This window comes from Prunus persica, chromosome G4 (assembly GCF_000346465.2).
Source record: "Prunus persica cultivar Lovell chromosome G4, Prunus_persica_NCBIv2, whole genome shotgun sequence".
NCBI lineage: Eukaryota > Viridiplantae > Streptophyta > Magnoliopsida > Rosales > Rosaceae > Prunus > Prunus persica.
In genome coordinates, this window is record NC_034012.1 from 25343165 (window position 1) to 25356426 (window position 13262).

General features: G+C 37.2%; 1 protein-coding gene across 2 annotated transcripts; it reads right to left on the minus strand.

Moving 5' to 3' along the window:
- On the minus strand, positions 7276-13262 carry LOC18779497 (protein SUPPRESSOR OF GENE SILENCING 3). 2 transcript variants are annotated; one of them, XM_020561792.1, is made up of 6 exons: positions 13099-13262; positions 10394-11387; positions 9953-10247; positions 9522-9766; positions 7865-8022; positions 7276-7745 (listed from the first exon to the last, which is right to left on the minus strand). In XM_020561792.1, exons 2-6 carry the CDS (start codon positions 11384-11386, stop codon positions 7541-7543), a joined length of 1896 nt encoding a protein of 631 aa, XP_020417381.1. In that variant the 5' UTR covers position 11387; positions 13099-13262; the 3' UTR covers positions 7276-7540. The 2 variants fall into 2 exon arrangements, with proteins under 2 accessions (XP_020417381.1, XP_020417382.1); XM_020561793.1 differs by having other exon boundaries at positions 10394-11401.

Below are 13262 nucleotides of genomic sequence, written 5' to 3' on the forward strand. Positions count from 1 at the left end.
GACACTGACAACTATTTCCACGTCATCTTTTTTAGAAAAATCGAAGTGAAAAATTTATTTCACGACGGTTGTTTGTAAATAAGAGACGTAGTATATTTCAATAACGTCGTCTTCTCATGTATTTAAAGACGTCATATTTTTTCTTGTCGTGAAAATTATATTTGACGGCGTAGTGTTTTAGTTGTCGTCGTTGTATGTCTATCTTGCGGCCTTGTTCTTTTAATATGTGTCATATTTTTCCTTTTTAACGACGGTGATTTGTTTGAGTTGGTCGTCTATTCTCATCCTCGACTATTTTTTAGAACTTTAGCAGACTAAACACGTCTGTTTTTATTTGTTTTCGACGTTGTTTTATTTAACAACGTCTAATATTTATCGTCGTTGTTTGTTTCTGAAAATAGGACGTATAAATTTTGTAATACGACTCTCATATATTTGTAACCGACGTTGTTTCGTTGTTCAACGTCTACTCTATAAATACATACGTCGTAAATAATGACACTGACAACTATTTCCACGTCATCTTTTATAGAAAAATCGAAGTGGAAAATTTATTTTACGACGGTTATTTTTATATAGGTGACGTAGTAGGTATCAATAACGTCGTCTTCTAATGTATTTAAAGACGACATATTTTTTATTGTCGTGAAAATGATATTTAACGGCGTCTTATTTTAATTTTCGTCGTTGTATGTCTATCTTGCGGCCATGTTCTGTTAATATGTGTCATATTTTTCCTTTTTAACGACGGTTTGTTTAGAGAGTTGGTCGTCTATTCTCATCCTCGACTGCTTTTTTAGATCTTTTTGCAGTACAAAGACGTCGTTTTGTATTTGTTGATGACGTTGTATATTGTAACAACGACGGTGATTTAGCGTCGTGGTTTATGAGGGAAAAGATGACGGTGGATTCCACGACCATTGAAAAACCGAATACACGACGGTGATTTACCGTCGTCTTTTTGCTTTTTTGTAGTAGTGCATGCACCAAAGTCTACAAACAAATAGTAAGTGAGCTCCACTACTTTATACTTTACAACACTCCCCCTTGGAGACCACAAATAATATGTCAGTTGCTTCATCAGACTTTGCTTGGAGAAAACCTAGTAAGGTAGAGAACTGATGGAAGGAAGAAAGAAGAGTACAACAATCTGTATAGCATACTTCTGGATGCTCCCCCTGATTAATATCTCCCCCTGATGTCTTCATAACTATCATTGGAGTGAGAATCTTTCGGAGTGAGTGAATGATGTAGCCACCAACAATTCATATAGTAAATATATTTCCAGTTAGCTATCTCTATGTAAATCATAGAAATTTTCAGAGTCCGCGTTTCCAACAAAACCTGGGCTATTTGTAAGATCATATGAAAGAATATGCCCATACATGGTGTTATGCGGAGATAGCATCAAATATACATCACATCATCCCAAAATGATGGTGATGGAGTTGAGCCCTATCTGGAAAATATGATGTCCGATCGAATATACTTCCGGAAAATCATTAAAGTGTCCAACGGATAATCCTCATAAAAATGCTTCAATACTTTCTCAGTATAAGCAAGAATCTCGTTGGCATAATGCTCGATTTTTAAGTCGAGATAAATATTTCGTGAATTCTGCAAAAGCTTTAATGTGTTGCAATCACATTATAATCAATGTACTCACTGAGGTAATTTATGCATATTAATCTTGAGTACAAATTTTGTGCTTCAAGCACATGTCCTTTAGGGACTTGCTTTATGCAATGTCAATCCTCTCAACGGATTTTGTTTAAAAGGGATTAAACTTTATGACACATTATATAGCTTTTACCCAGCTATTTATACATCTTTTGGAAATCGCTTCTGGCGATATGCTCCGTGCATTTAATAACCCTTAAAGATAATATGTTGGTCTCCGTAATAAGGGGGGCACAATTGAATCTGTAAATATGGAGAAAACCCAACATTCCTTGTTTCTGCCAGAAACAGTGTGTCATACAAAGTAGGTATATTCCCTTTTATTCCGAACACCCAAGTATAACATTCAGTATTGACAAATTTGGGGTTCGTACTGTGGGTTTGTTCTTTCACGTTCATTCTTATCTATAATGGAATTACCTCTTTCCATTTTGGCCAATGATATTGTCGACATTTAATAATTGAACGTGGTTCCAATCAACACAGCCCATTGATGATTTGAGTAGCTACTCCAAAACCAAAAATTGTCATCCATCAATTCATGATCTCATCATTCTCATTTGCATGCGCATGCATCAATTATAAGCATTTCTTTGCTTTTAAGTACCCAAGCCACTTCAGAGGGCTTTTATTATGTGAGAATGTGGATTATAACCTCCATTGGAGCGTTATTTAGCAGTAGGGCGTGGATAATCTCCATTTAGGGAGTTGAAACATTTAGAACCCATATATCTGTCATGCTGCAGGCATGCCACAGATTAATACATACATGTCAATTAATTTATGGGACTTTAACCCATATTATGGGACTTTAACCCATATAATTTGCTACGCATTAGGCGTGCATAATATCAATATTGACATGTCAAATGATTGTCCTTTCGGGACTTCAATCCACATCATTTGCTACGCAACAGGCATGCATCGTATTAATCACTGCTACCCATATTCTGTTCTTATGGGACTTTAATCTGTGCAGTGTATTATCAATGTATCCAACTTGCAATCTGTAAAATTTGCGTTAATAATCCATGGATACATACAAGCCATTCTTTTGGAACGGACTTATCTCCCCATTTGGTTACCTTTCAAGATAAAATATCAAATAGGTATATAAGCATAAAATAACACAAGTATTGCTTACATCCTTAGGTGGGAGAAACTTTTCTCAAGTATCATTCAAGCTCGTATCGGCCCAGTAAATATAAAGTATCGCTTGATGATCTTGTTATATCCTGCAAGAGCAAAAATCACAATTCTCTTCTCTGTCAAAAACAAATAACTCTCAGAGTTAGGATCACTGCATGGATTCATTCTTCAGATGTTCATTCTAAAGAAATAAAATCTCTTATGAACAGAGAGTTACAAAAAGAGAAAAAATGCACACAAAAAAATTGTGATATTGATTGCAAGAGAAGGTAAGCAATCAGGGAAGGAAGCTGGTGGGAGCAGACAATAAGCTCAGCAATCAAGGAAGGAAGCTGGTGGGAGCAAACAACAAGCTCTCATTTCTTCTAGTCTAGAAGAACTTCCGGAGATTAGAGCATAAGGTTGCCTTCACAGTTCCCGGATGTGGCGGAAACGTGATCAGGGATAGTCTCGCTTCCTGAATGGATGATCAGAGATAGTCTTGCTTCTCGGCATATGAGTGCTCACTGATAGAAAACAGGATGTCTTCTGCAAAGAAAATTTCGTTAGTAACACATTTATACACAAATACAATGAATAGGTAGAACCGGTGAATTTCAAATTAACCATAGGAAAATTACGAGATTCTCCGGATGCTTTTGAAAAAGTAGCTCCGTGAAATCCGTAAAGCAAGATCGGCTTTGAAAATAATACTTGAAAACGCCGAAAGTGCCGACAGGCATTATCAGAGGCCACGTGAAGTTTTGGACTCTGGGAAAGAAAAAGATAATATGGGGATTCGAGAAGATATTGGGATCCTGGAAAAGTAGCTCCGTGAAATCCGTAAAGCAAGATCGGCTTTGAAAATAATACTTGAAAACGCCGAAAGTGCCGACAGGCATTATTAGAGGCCACGTGAAGTTTTGGACTCTGGAAAAGAAAAAGATAATATGGGGATTCGAGAAGATATTGGGGTCCTGAAAAACAGTAGCCATATTTCCTCCTATAGATATGGCCCTTGCAAAACTTGATTGGAGCAACTGCGTTTCAACTTGCTCCTTTCCTGTTACAATAATTGCGCACATTCTTAAAATTTGCACCTGTGGTTTTTACGTCTTTTCAAAATGACGATTTGAAACCTTGTGCCTTATAGGTTCAAATAACCACATCGACTTTCCCAAATTTCATATTTCAACGTATGGGAGCCCGGAACTTTTGTCTTGGGCTAAACACAAACTCAGAATTTATTTGCCCTTTTCAAATGGACATGAAATATGAATTGAGTAAAAGCCATGATAATATCGCAATATAGTAGTGAAAAGCATTAACTACTATATACCCACAACTTCAAGTTCAGGATCTCTCATATATTTGGATCCATTGGCTTCCGGCCCAGATATAACAAAATATGTGGGGAGCCTCAATTCATTATTTGAGGTTTATATTGATATTATCCATTTCGCGGTGTATTCTTAACAACCGGAATTCACAAAATATATTTCTTCCTTGAGGTGTCGATTATAACAAAATCGAACTTTAAATTCATCATCTTCTTATGCCAAAGAAATATGTGGCATACCACAATTTGCAATAATACCTCAAGGGTTGTCCATTTAATTGTTGGAACTTCAGGTTCTCAACACTGTTAAATTTTGAACTTCAGGCCAAAGCCACATATTCTCATGGTATGGACATTTTTACAATTTTCTGTACATATTTCGGGACTTCAAGCCCTTACATAATTGTCCATATTTTGAAGAACTTCTGGCATCTCATTTAATTGCTCATCCATGAGTTTAAGGAACTGCAGGTTCCCTTTTGTATATAGTGACGGTTTACCCAAAATGGTTAATATTTATGCATACGTCACTATTCATGTGAATAGTACTATTCATCAAGTCATGAATACGTATCTATTCATCTGCCAGTACAGTTATCATCCATGTGTACGGCACCATGAAACTGCAGGTTCCCTTTTGTATATAGTGACGGTTTACCCAAAATAGTTCATATTTATGCATACGTCACTATTCATGTGAATAGTACTATTCATCAAGTCATGAATACGTATCTATTCATCTGCCAGTACAGTTATCATCAATGTGTACGGCACCATGAACCAATACGGTACTGTTACATCATTAAGGAACTCTAGGTCCTTATTTACATGTCAGGGATCAAGGACCCTTAAGTCCGATCACATGTTTACAAATACAGTACCGGAGAGACTGCCAGCTCTCATATTAATATCATCATCAAGGATCTTCAAGTCCTGATGTAATTGTATGATGAGGATCAAGGAACTTCTGGTCCTGATCTGCATACTGTAAAAACTCATCATACAGCACAATTAATCCATAAAATAAATTGCGGATAAATAAATTACTGGTATGGACGATAAACCCGCACCATACTTTAAATAAATGTAAATGTGCGGTAAAATAAATTCATAAATTAAATTGCTTGCTGTATGGACGTCAATCCCGCACCATACCTTAAATAAAATTAAATGTGCGGTAAAGTAAACGTGCTTGTATGGGCACTAATTCTGCTCCATACATTTAAATAAAAGCAAAGGCATGGACGATAAACCCGCACCACCCTTTAAATATTGCCGTATGGGTAATAAACCTACACCATACCATAAATAATACTTTAAGTAAAAGAAAATTTGCGATAAAGTAAACGTGCTTGTATGGGCACTAATTCTGCTCCATACATTTAAATAAAAGCAAAGGCGTGGACGATAAACCCGCACCACCCTTTTAAATAAATACTGTTGTATGGGTAATAAACCTATACCATACAGTAAATAAAATAAATGTGCGGTAAAGTAAATTTGCGATAAAGTAAAGGTGCATGTATGGGTAATAAACCTACATCATACAGTAAATAAAATAAATATGGGGTTAAAAAAAAACCACCACCGAATAAAATAAGAAAAATGTTAGTATTAGTAACGGTCTCCCACTGATAATATGTTTAGTATTACCAAGGGTCCTTTTTTTTTTTTTAGTGGTTAGTAATAGAAAAGTGAACAGATATAGCATATTATATTACCATCAACTTTTCATATATATATATATATATATATATATATATATAACAAGAAGATTGATACTCACGCAAAGAGAAGAACACAACAATAATAAAAATAAAAGCAATGGATGGAAGGAGAGAGGGATGAGAGATCTGGGTTTCATCATAAAATTCAGCTGGTATTGTTTGAGCGAATTCGTGCTGATAACGTGTTATAAAAATAACCTGGAATATGTGCGAATATTGAGCTGCACGTAAAGTAGATGAGACACATTATTTAACGAGGTTCGGCCATGCCTACGTCCCCGGAGAGCAGCAGTAGTAACTTTTCCACTATGTAAAATAATAGGGCTACAACTTTAGTGTTTACAATATGTGTGGCTCACTGAATTTTCTCTCTAGGAGAATTTCTCTCTGCTCTCTCTTTCCTCTTTCTTCCTTCTCTTCCTCTTGTCTCTTTCCTTTTCTCTCTTTCCTCTTTTCTCTTTCCCCTTCTTTCTTTCCTCTTCTCTTTCCTCTTCTCTCTTCTCTCTTTCCTCTCTTCTTTCTTTCCTCTTCTTTGTTTCTTTCCTCTTCTTTTTCCGTTTCTCCCTTTCTCTTCTTTTCTTCTCATTCCTTTCACTTTGCAGGTTGCCTATTTATAGGCATTGATAAATGGCACCCGTGATTCATCTTCACTATTCACTATTCACCCGTGAATAAACTCATGCACCAAAGTGTACAAACAAATAGTAAGTGGGCTCCACTACTTTATACTTTACAACAGATACGTTATATCTTCTAGTACCTTCCCTTGTAATATGCTTTATTTTCATGTCGTTGTAATCCTAGTCATCCATTCGGAGCTAAGAGTTGTATGCTAAACATCTCAGAGTTGTGTGGTTCTCTTGAGAGCAATACGAAGTATTCTTTCTCTCAAATCTCTCTTTCAGTGTTCTTACGCGTTCTTCGTGTTCTTGTTCCTTTGCGTGTTTGATTTCACTGCTTGACTTTTCTCTACTGATTCTAAAGGCTTCCAGTTTCTTGAGAGAACTCGATATAGCTTTGTTGAAACTATCAATGGCATCAGCATCTTATTTCTCAGTCTTAATGCGCCTTCAGCTCAGCACAAGAGGAATTTCATACTCGTTCTTGATGCGCGCCTTCAGCTTTTTTGGCATCTGGTCTGGTTAAATTAATTTTTGCTTGACGTTTGGGGCATGGTGGGATATAACTTAAGAGGAGAGCTGCCATTCTATTTCTATCCTACGAAACAATGTCACTCTACCAAGAGAAACCATAATTAAGGATTTTCTAAACTTTCTACTCATCAGAGTATGCTATTCAGATTTCTAAAGCAGCATGTAAACCGAACAAAACACATAATTTGTACACCTAACCCCAACACAACCCCAACCCCACAAAAGATCGAATATTCAGTTTCAGCCATTGAAGGAGAATTTCATGCCAATCAATCATTGAATAAAGACAATATTCATCAACGATAATTTTCTGGCATTACCAACTGAAGCTAAGTAACCTCATATATCCAGAGTACCACCATTTTGATAGATAGTTTCTTTGCCTGTTCCTTTTAGTATAATTCTTTGAATCCATCATTAACCACACAACAAAAAACATAAACTGCCCTAAACCTATTTAGTGACTCATTCCACCTAAGATCTCTCGCCTTCAAAGGACACGGGCAGTTTCTTCAGGAGCGATGTGGGGAATACTTCTCCATAAGCTGGGTATATTTGGCATCAAAATCCTTCTCCAATTCTACCTCTTCCTCCCACTGCCTCCGCTTCATTGCAGCTTTATTGTCTTCATGAGCTTTTATTAGCATATCCCTCTCTTCCACAAATTCTTCCATCTCTTTTTCTTGAGACTTGATGAAGTTATCAATTTCCACCGACCTACAGCCACGAGTATGAGAGAAATAAAAATCAAACAAAACCAGAAAGCACTGTTTTAGGACAAGCATAGGGGTCCTAACTTTCTCTAGTCGATACATATTCTTTAACACACTTCTTACTTGTATTTCTTTTCCTCGGCATTTGAAGGATTGACATACGACTGCTTGACCTTGTCACGTTCTTCCTGCTGCAGCCTCTCAAAGCTTTCTTCCCTTGCATCCCTTGATTCATGAATTATTTTGATTTGGTCTTTGAAAAATTGTTCTTGCAGATACATCTTTTCACAACAAAATAAATAAATGAGCAAACAAAACGAAATAAAAGAGCAAGTACATCTGCCGAAATGAACAAGAAATACAGATTACAATAAAGAATTTAGAAGCCATAAGGAAAAACAAAAAAGATTGTAAAACACAAAACAGTTAAAATAACAACTCCACATCAAGCCAAACCTGGATGCAAGTGTAAAGCACAGTTAACAAAAGGAACATGCAAAAGATAGAAATGTGAAACAGATACTGAAAAATTAAAAATAAACGCTACAATGGTCTTTGTCAAAGTGCAGTCCAAATTTTACGTGCATTTCAAACAAACAGATTTTTTTATAACCATTCCAAACACAGTTAAAAAAAGGAACATGCAAAAGATAGAAATAAAAAATAGAAATGTGAAACAGACACTGAAAAATAAAGGCTACAATGGTCTTTGTCAAAGTGCAGTCCAAATTTTATGTGCATTTCAAACAAATTTTTTTTTTTTTATTACCATTCCAAATAAATAGAATTAGTATAAGAGCAACTCCAGCGATCAGGCCAAGCCCGAGGCTGGGTGGAGCCCAAGCAAAAAATCCAATTCCAGCAGGCCACTTTTGCCCGGGCTGGAGGCGGGACCCACGAAGACAGGCTGGCCCGAAGGCAGCTCTCGCCCGAGGGGGGGATGACATCAGCGCAAGCTGACGTCAGCCCAGCATCACCAACAGCTAGAAGACGTGTCATCTGGGCGCTCCAATCGCGTGCTCTCTTCCAATCCAACGGCTGGGCTTTTTTTTGCTATAAAATTATGAAAAAAATTCGAAATTTTTTTTTAAAAATACCAAAAAATTCTGGAATTTTTTTCTATAAATACCTACCAATACTCTTCACTTTCAACACTAAATCCTCATACATTTTCTTCTACTGCTACTATTATTCACTTTTTACTCAACATTTTATTCACTTTTAAATTGTATTTTTATTTATCATCTTATCCGAAAATTTTATCCAATTGAGATATGAATTTTATATATAAATATTGACACGTAAGAACCCAAAAATCTTATCCGAAGATATTATCCAAATTAATTGTTTAGGTAAACAACTTTGAGAAAAAAACAAAAAAATGAATAGTATTTGCCCTTTGCCATGGCAACGGGTGGAAACACACATTGCTTTTTGCAAGGGCAGCCACTATTCACGTGAATAGTAGCTGCCCTAGTCCCCCCCTTGCCATGGAAAAGGGCAAATGGGTGGAGTTGCTCTAACCACTTAAACAAATTGATTGGTTATAACAATTTCATAACCTACCCCACCCTCAGAAAAAATCATAATCCTCCTAACTGCAGGCTCTTGATTCAGACTTGTACTACAGTTGTAACTTAAAGAAACAATACCAGCATGGACATCCATAAATGTCCCCACCAGAGTATAAAGGCAGAGTCTACCAACTGCTGCTTACCCACAGCACGAGTTTCAATCATAATTTTGGGGAGTGATTATATATCTTAACAGGGAATAATACCTCTTCCTTGTTCTCTTCATGCTGCATTTTGGTCCTTTGTCTTACAATACGATTTTCCTCCGTTGTTTTCCTGAGCTTCTCACTAACTATACCAAGAGATTCTTCAAGCGCTTTGGCATGCCTCTGTTCCTTAGCAACCTTGTTCTTAAACCAATTAAGCTGTTGGTTGTCCTCACTCATTTGCCTGATTTGGTTCACAACCATCTCCTGGTAGGATCTCATCTCAAATTTCAGCTTCGATTTACCTAATTAGTGATAGAAACATGTAAGACATCCATATATAACATTAGGCACAGATCTTAATAGCGGAGAGAAATCCAATGTATCAAAGCTAGCATGTGAACTTAAAGGATTTAAGTGAAAGCTCATTGTTTTGTACACCACCCAAAACAGACACAAACATAGAGCATGGCATGGGTGGAGAGAGAGACCTTGGGAATGCTGGTTAAATATGTCCAAGTCTTCTTTCACCGCCATGTACCCATAAAGCTGTCGCTTCCCACCTGAATGAAATAAGACACGACGACGATCCCAAGCATCTCTGTCTGTTCCTTGCTCTGTAAAATGCTTGTGCAGACGCTCAGCCTCTAAATAACCCCTCGCAGACGCTTCAAATATCAAAATACTCATCCCACGGTGTCCCTGAGGACCATATGAGTGCCGAGCCCTCACAGCAGCATAAGAGCTGAAGTAGTCAAGGAGCTCCTGATTTCCCATACCAATCCACTGAAATTCAAAAGCAACAGAAAATAAGGACTGGAATGATACCAAGACAAGGAACCTTTAGCAAAATCATGACAATGTGCACCTATATTTGAGATAGTAATTTGATTACATAAAATACTTTCAAGCAAGAAAAACATCACTCATACCTTTTCATTTTCATCCTGCTCAAGTCTAGTGTTCATGATGACAACCATTGGAGGCCACACAATTTCATGATCCTTTTCCTCATCTTTTAAACCTTTCCACTTACCGAATGCTTCACCGGCAGGTACAACTGTAGTTCCCTTCCTCCGCAACTCCTCATCCAAAAGCTCCGCAAGCTCTCTATGGAGCATCACCCTCTTTGATCCTTTTGTTTTGGCATGTGTCATTAGGGGTTGCAGGCCTCGGTACCAGTCAATGGCACCAGGACCACCTTGGCAAGCAGGACAGTGCCACTGCCTGGCAGGATCATTAATCTCATCAACAGTTAAACTATCCAAAATCTCAAAGAATTTCTTGAACCATCTGCTACTCTTTCGAGTTTCATGACTCTTTTCACTTGAATCCGAATCAAACTCATCACTATATAGCTCATCGTCACTATCACCCACAGCATCAGAGTTGTCATCATCATCATTAGCCTTAGCAGCAGCCACATTGCCATCCTTGTCATAGTTTCCCTGGCCATCTTCTGAACCCTTGGGTTGAGTGAAACCCGCTCTGGATTGCCAGTTCCATCCGCGGTCCAGTGGAGGGGGAACTACTTGTTGCGGAGCCACGTAGTTGTTTTCGGAAACCCTAGCAGAAGACTGCTGCCTTACATTTCCTCTTCCCGCTGGTTTTCTAGAATCAGCAGTTTGTGATGGCCAGAAGTTCCCAGAAGCCCGACCTGATCCACCACTATTCCTCATACTTGGCTTCTGAACATCAAACTCTGCCCAAGCTTTAGAATTAGAATTCTGAGGACCCCATTGTTTTGCAGTACTGCTTCCAGCTCTGTTCTTTGATTTCCTGGAAATTACCTCCCACTCTCCGTCATCTTGGGCTGACTCCAGGCTAATGCCTGCTACACCATGAGTTAACTGCTCAACCTTGGGGCTATTGACTTCCGAGACATCTTTTCCTTTGGGATTTCCTCCATTTCTTCTCGCACTCATCCTAAAGAATAATACCTTCTTTGGATAAGTTTTAAACAAAAAATCACAATAAAAACATTAAAAAGTTTGAGCATAAATTATCTTACAGGATCAAGGACATTGCAATTTTCGCTTTTGTAGACAATAACAAAATGATGTACGTGCACTTTCATTAAAATATCAATATTAAGTGTTGAATCATAAGATGATGGTATACATTTATATGGTAAATGATACAACAAACAACAAAATGATGTACGTGCGCTTTCATTAAAACATCAATATTAAGAGTCAAATCATAAGATGATGGTATACATTTATATGGTAATGATACAACAAACAACAAAATGATGTACGTGCACTTTCAATAAAATGTCAATATTAAGTGTCAAATCATAAGATGATGGTATACATTTATATGGTAAATGATACAGCTAGAAGATCACAAATATTTGAAAGAAAAGCACATCATTCAATTTATTGAGCCAGTGTTGAACTTAATGCACCTTCTAAACAATTTTGTAAGAATCCGTTACAAATGAAAATTCTAATGCCCCAAAACTGTATAACATATCTGTTGCTAGAAGTAGAAAAACTGGTTTTTTGCTTCCATTTTTTGTACTTTATAATGAAGTAGGCTAATAGGCAACATTGGAAAACACGCATAGAAAGTGAGTAAATGAGAGAGAGAGAAAGAGAGAGAGAGAGGGAGAGAGAGAGAGAGAGAGTTCATTTAAACATGGAAATCACAATTTTCCAAAATACACTTGAAATCCATTCCATTGACCAAAAAGCAGGAATCAACATAAACAGACAGACTAATCATACCAAACCAAAAATCTTACATTTGATCAGTTTCTTTTCCACTTCACACATCAGGATTCAAACATAATGTCAAGATATGCATGAAACATATTCCCAGAAACAAAATTGTTTATTTGTACAACCTTTCAGAGCTAATTTACCAACTTCAAATCACAATACCCATTAACAAAATAAATCATTCAATTCAGAATGAGTTATAGAACACCCATCATTCATTCTCCAACATGAAATTTTTCTACTTTGATGCCCTATACAAGGCGACATGCATGATAAGCAGCCAAGTAATTTTCCACGAAATAAAATATTTTCATAAACTGTTGGACGATCATACAAATTCCACATTTTGTTTTCCAGTTACAGAAAATACTTTGACACAGAATCTTTTCATACACTCTTTCACTCGGCACCCTCTTTTCTTTAGAAATATTTGCCACCAAAATACCTCCTCAACCAAATATCAGGAAACACAGGTCCATTTTATTTTTCTTTACCTTATTTTCTTAGAAACAAAACAGAGCGCAAAAAGAAGGCTGTTAGACAAACATAATAAAGCCCTAAAATTTTCACAAAAGTTTCATGCACAGAAATGTGACGGATCTAATATTCTAGAGAGAGGAGGTTCAAAAAGGGTTTTAGAGAGAGAGAGAGTGAAATTAATAGCACAAGACGCACTGAAACAGATTGTTGTGCACATTATACTCCAATCTACATTGCTACGGCAAAAATATATATTTAAGCACAAATCTCAAAATTACACAGATAAACAAAGCTCGCAAGTACATACGCATATCTTGCTAGAGAGAGAGAGAGAGAGAGAGAGAGAGAGAGAGAGAGAGAACCCTAATACAAGAATGGAAGATAGATACGGCGATATCTATTCAGAGAAGTAAAGCTTCAAGAGAGATTACCTGAGGGACAGAGCCGATCGTTGTCGGAAAATGACCACTGTACGCCGGAAACGGAGGGTTTCGTCGCAATGGATGGCGTAGGCGACTGAGAATCACGCGCTCACCAACAGAGTTAGAGTGAGAGTGAGAACGAGAAGAAATGGCGTGGAAAACAAGTCTTCAGA

What these genes read in the sequence shown, in the direction of transcription:
- LOC18779497 (XM_020561792.1), bottom strand. Translation starts at nt 11,386, where the DNA reads ATGAGTGCGAGAAGAAATGGAGGAAATCCCAAAGGAAAAGATGTCTCG. An exon ending in ATTTAACCAGCATTCCCAAG is followed by an intron (nt 9,767 to 9,952) that starts GTCTCTCTCTCC and finishes ATCACTAATTAG; the next exon opens with GTAAATCGAAGCTGAAATTT. An exon ending in GCCGAGGAAAAGAAATACAA is followed by an intron (nt 7,746 to 7,864) that starts GTAAGAAGTGTG and finishes TCGTGGCTGTAG; the next exon opens with GTCGGTGGAAATTGATAACT.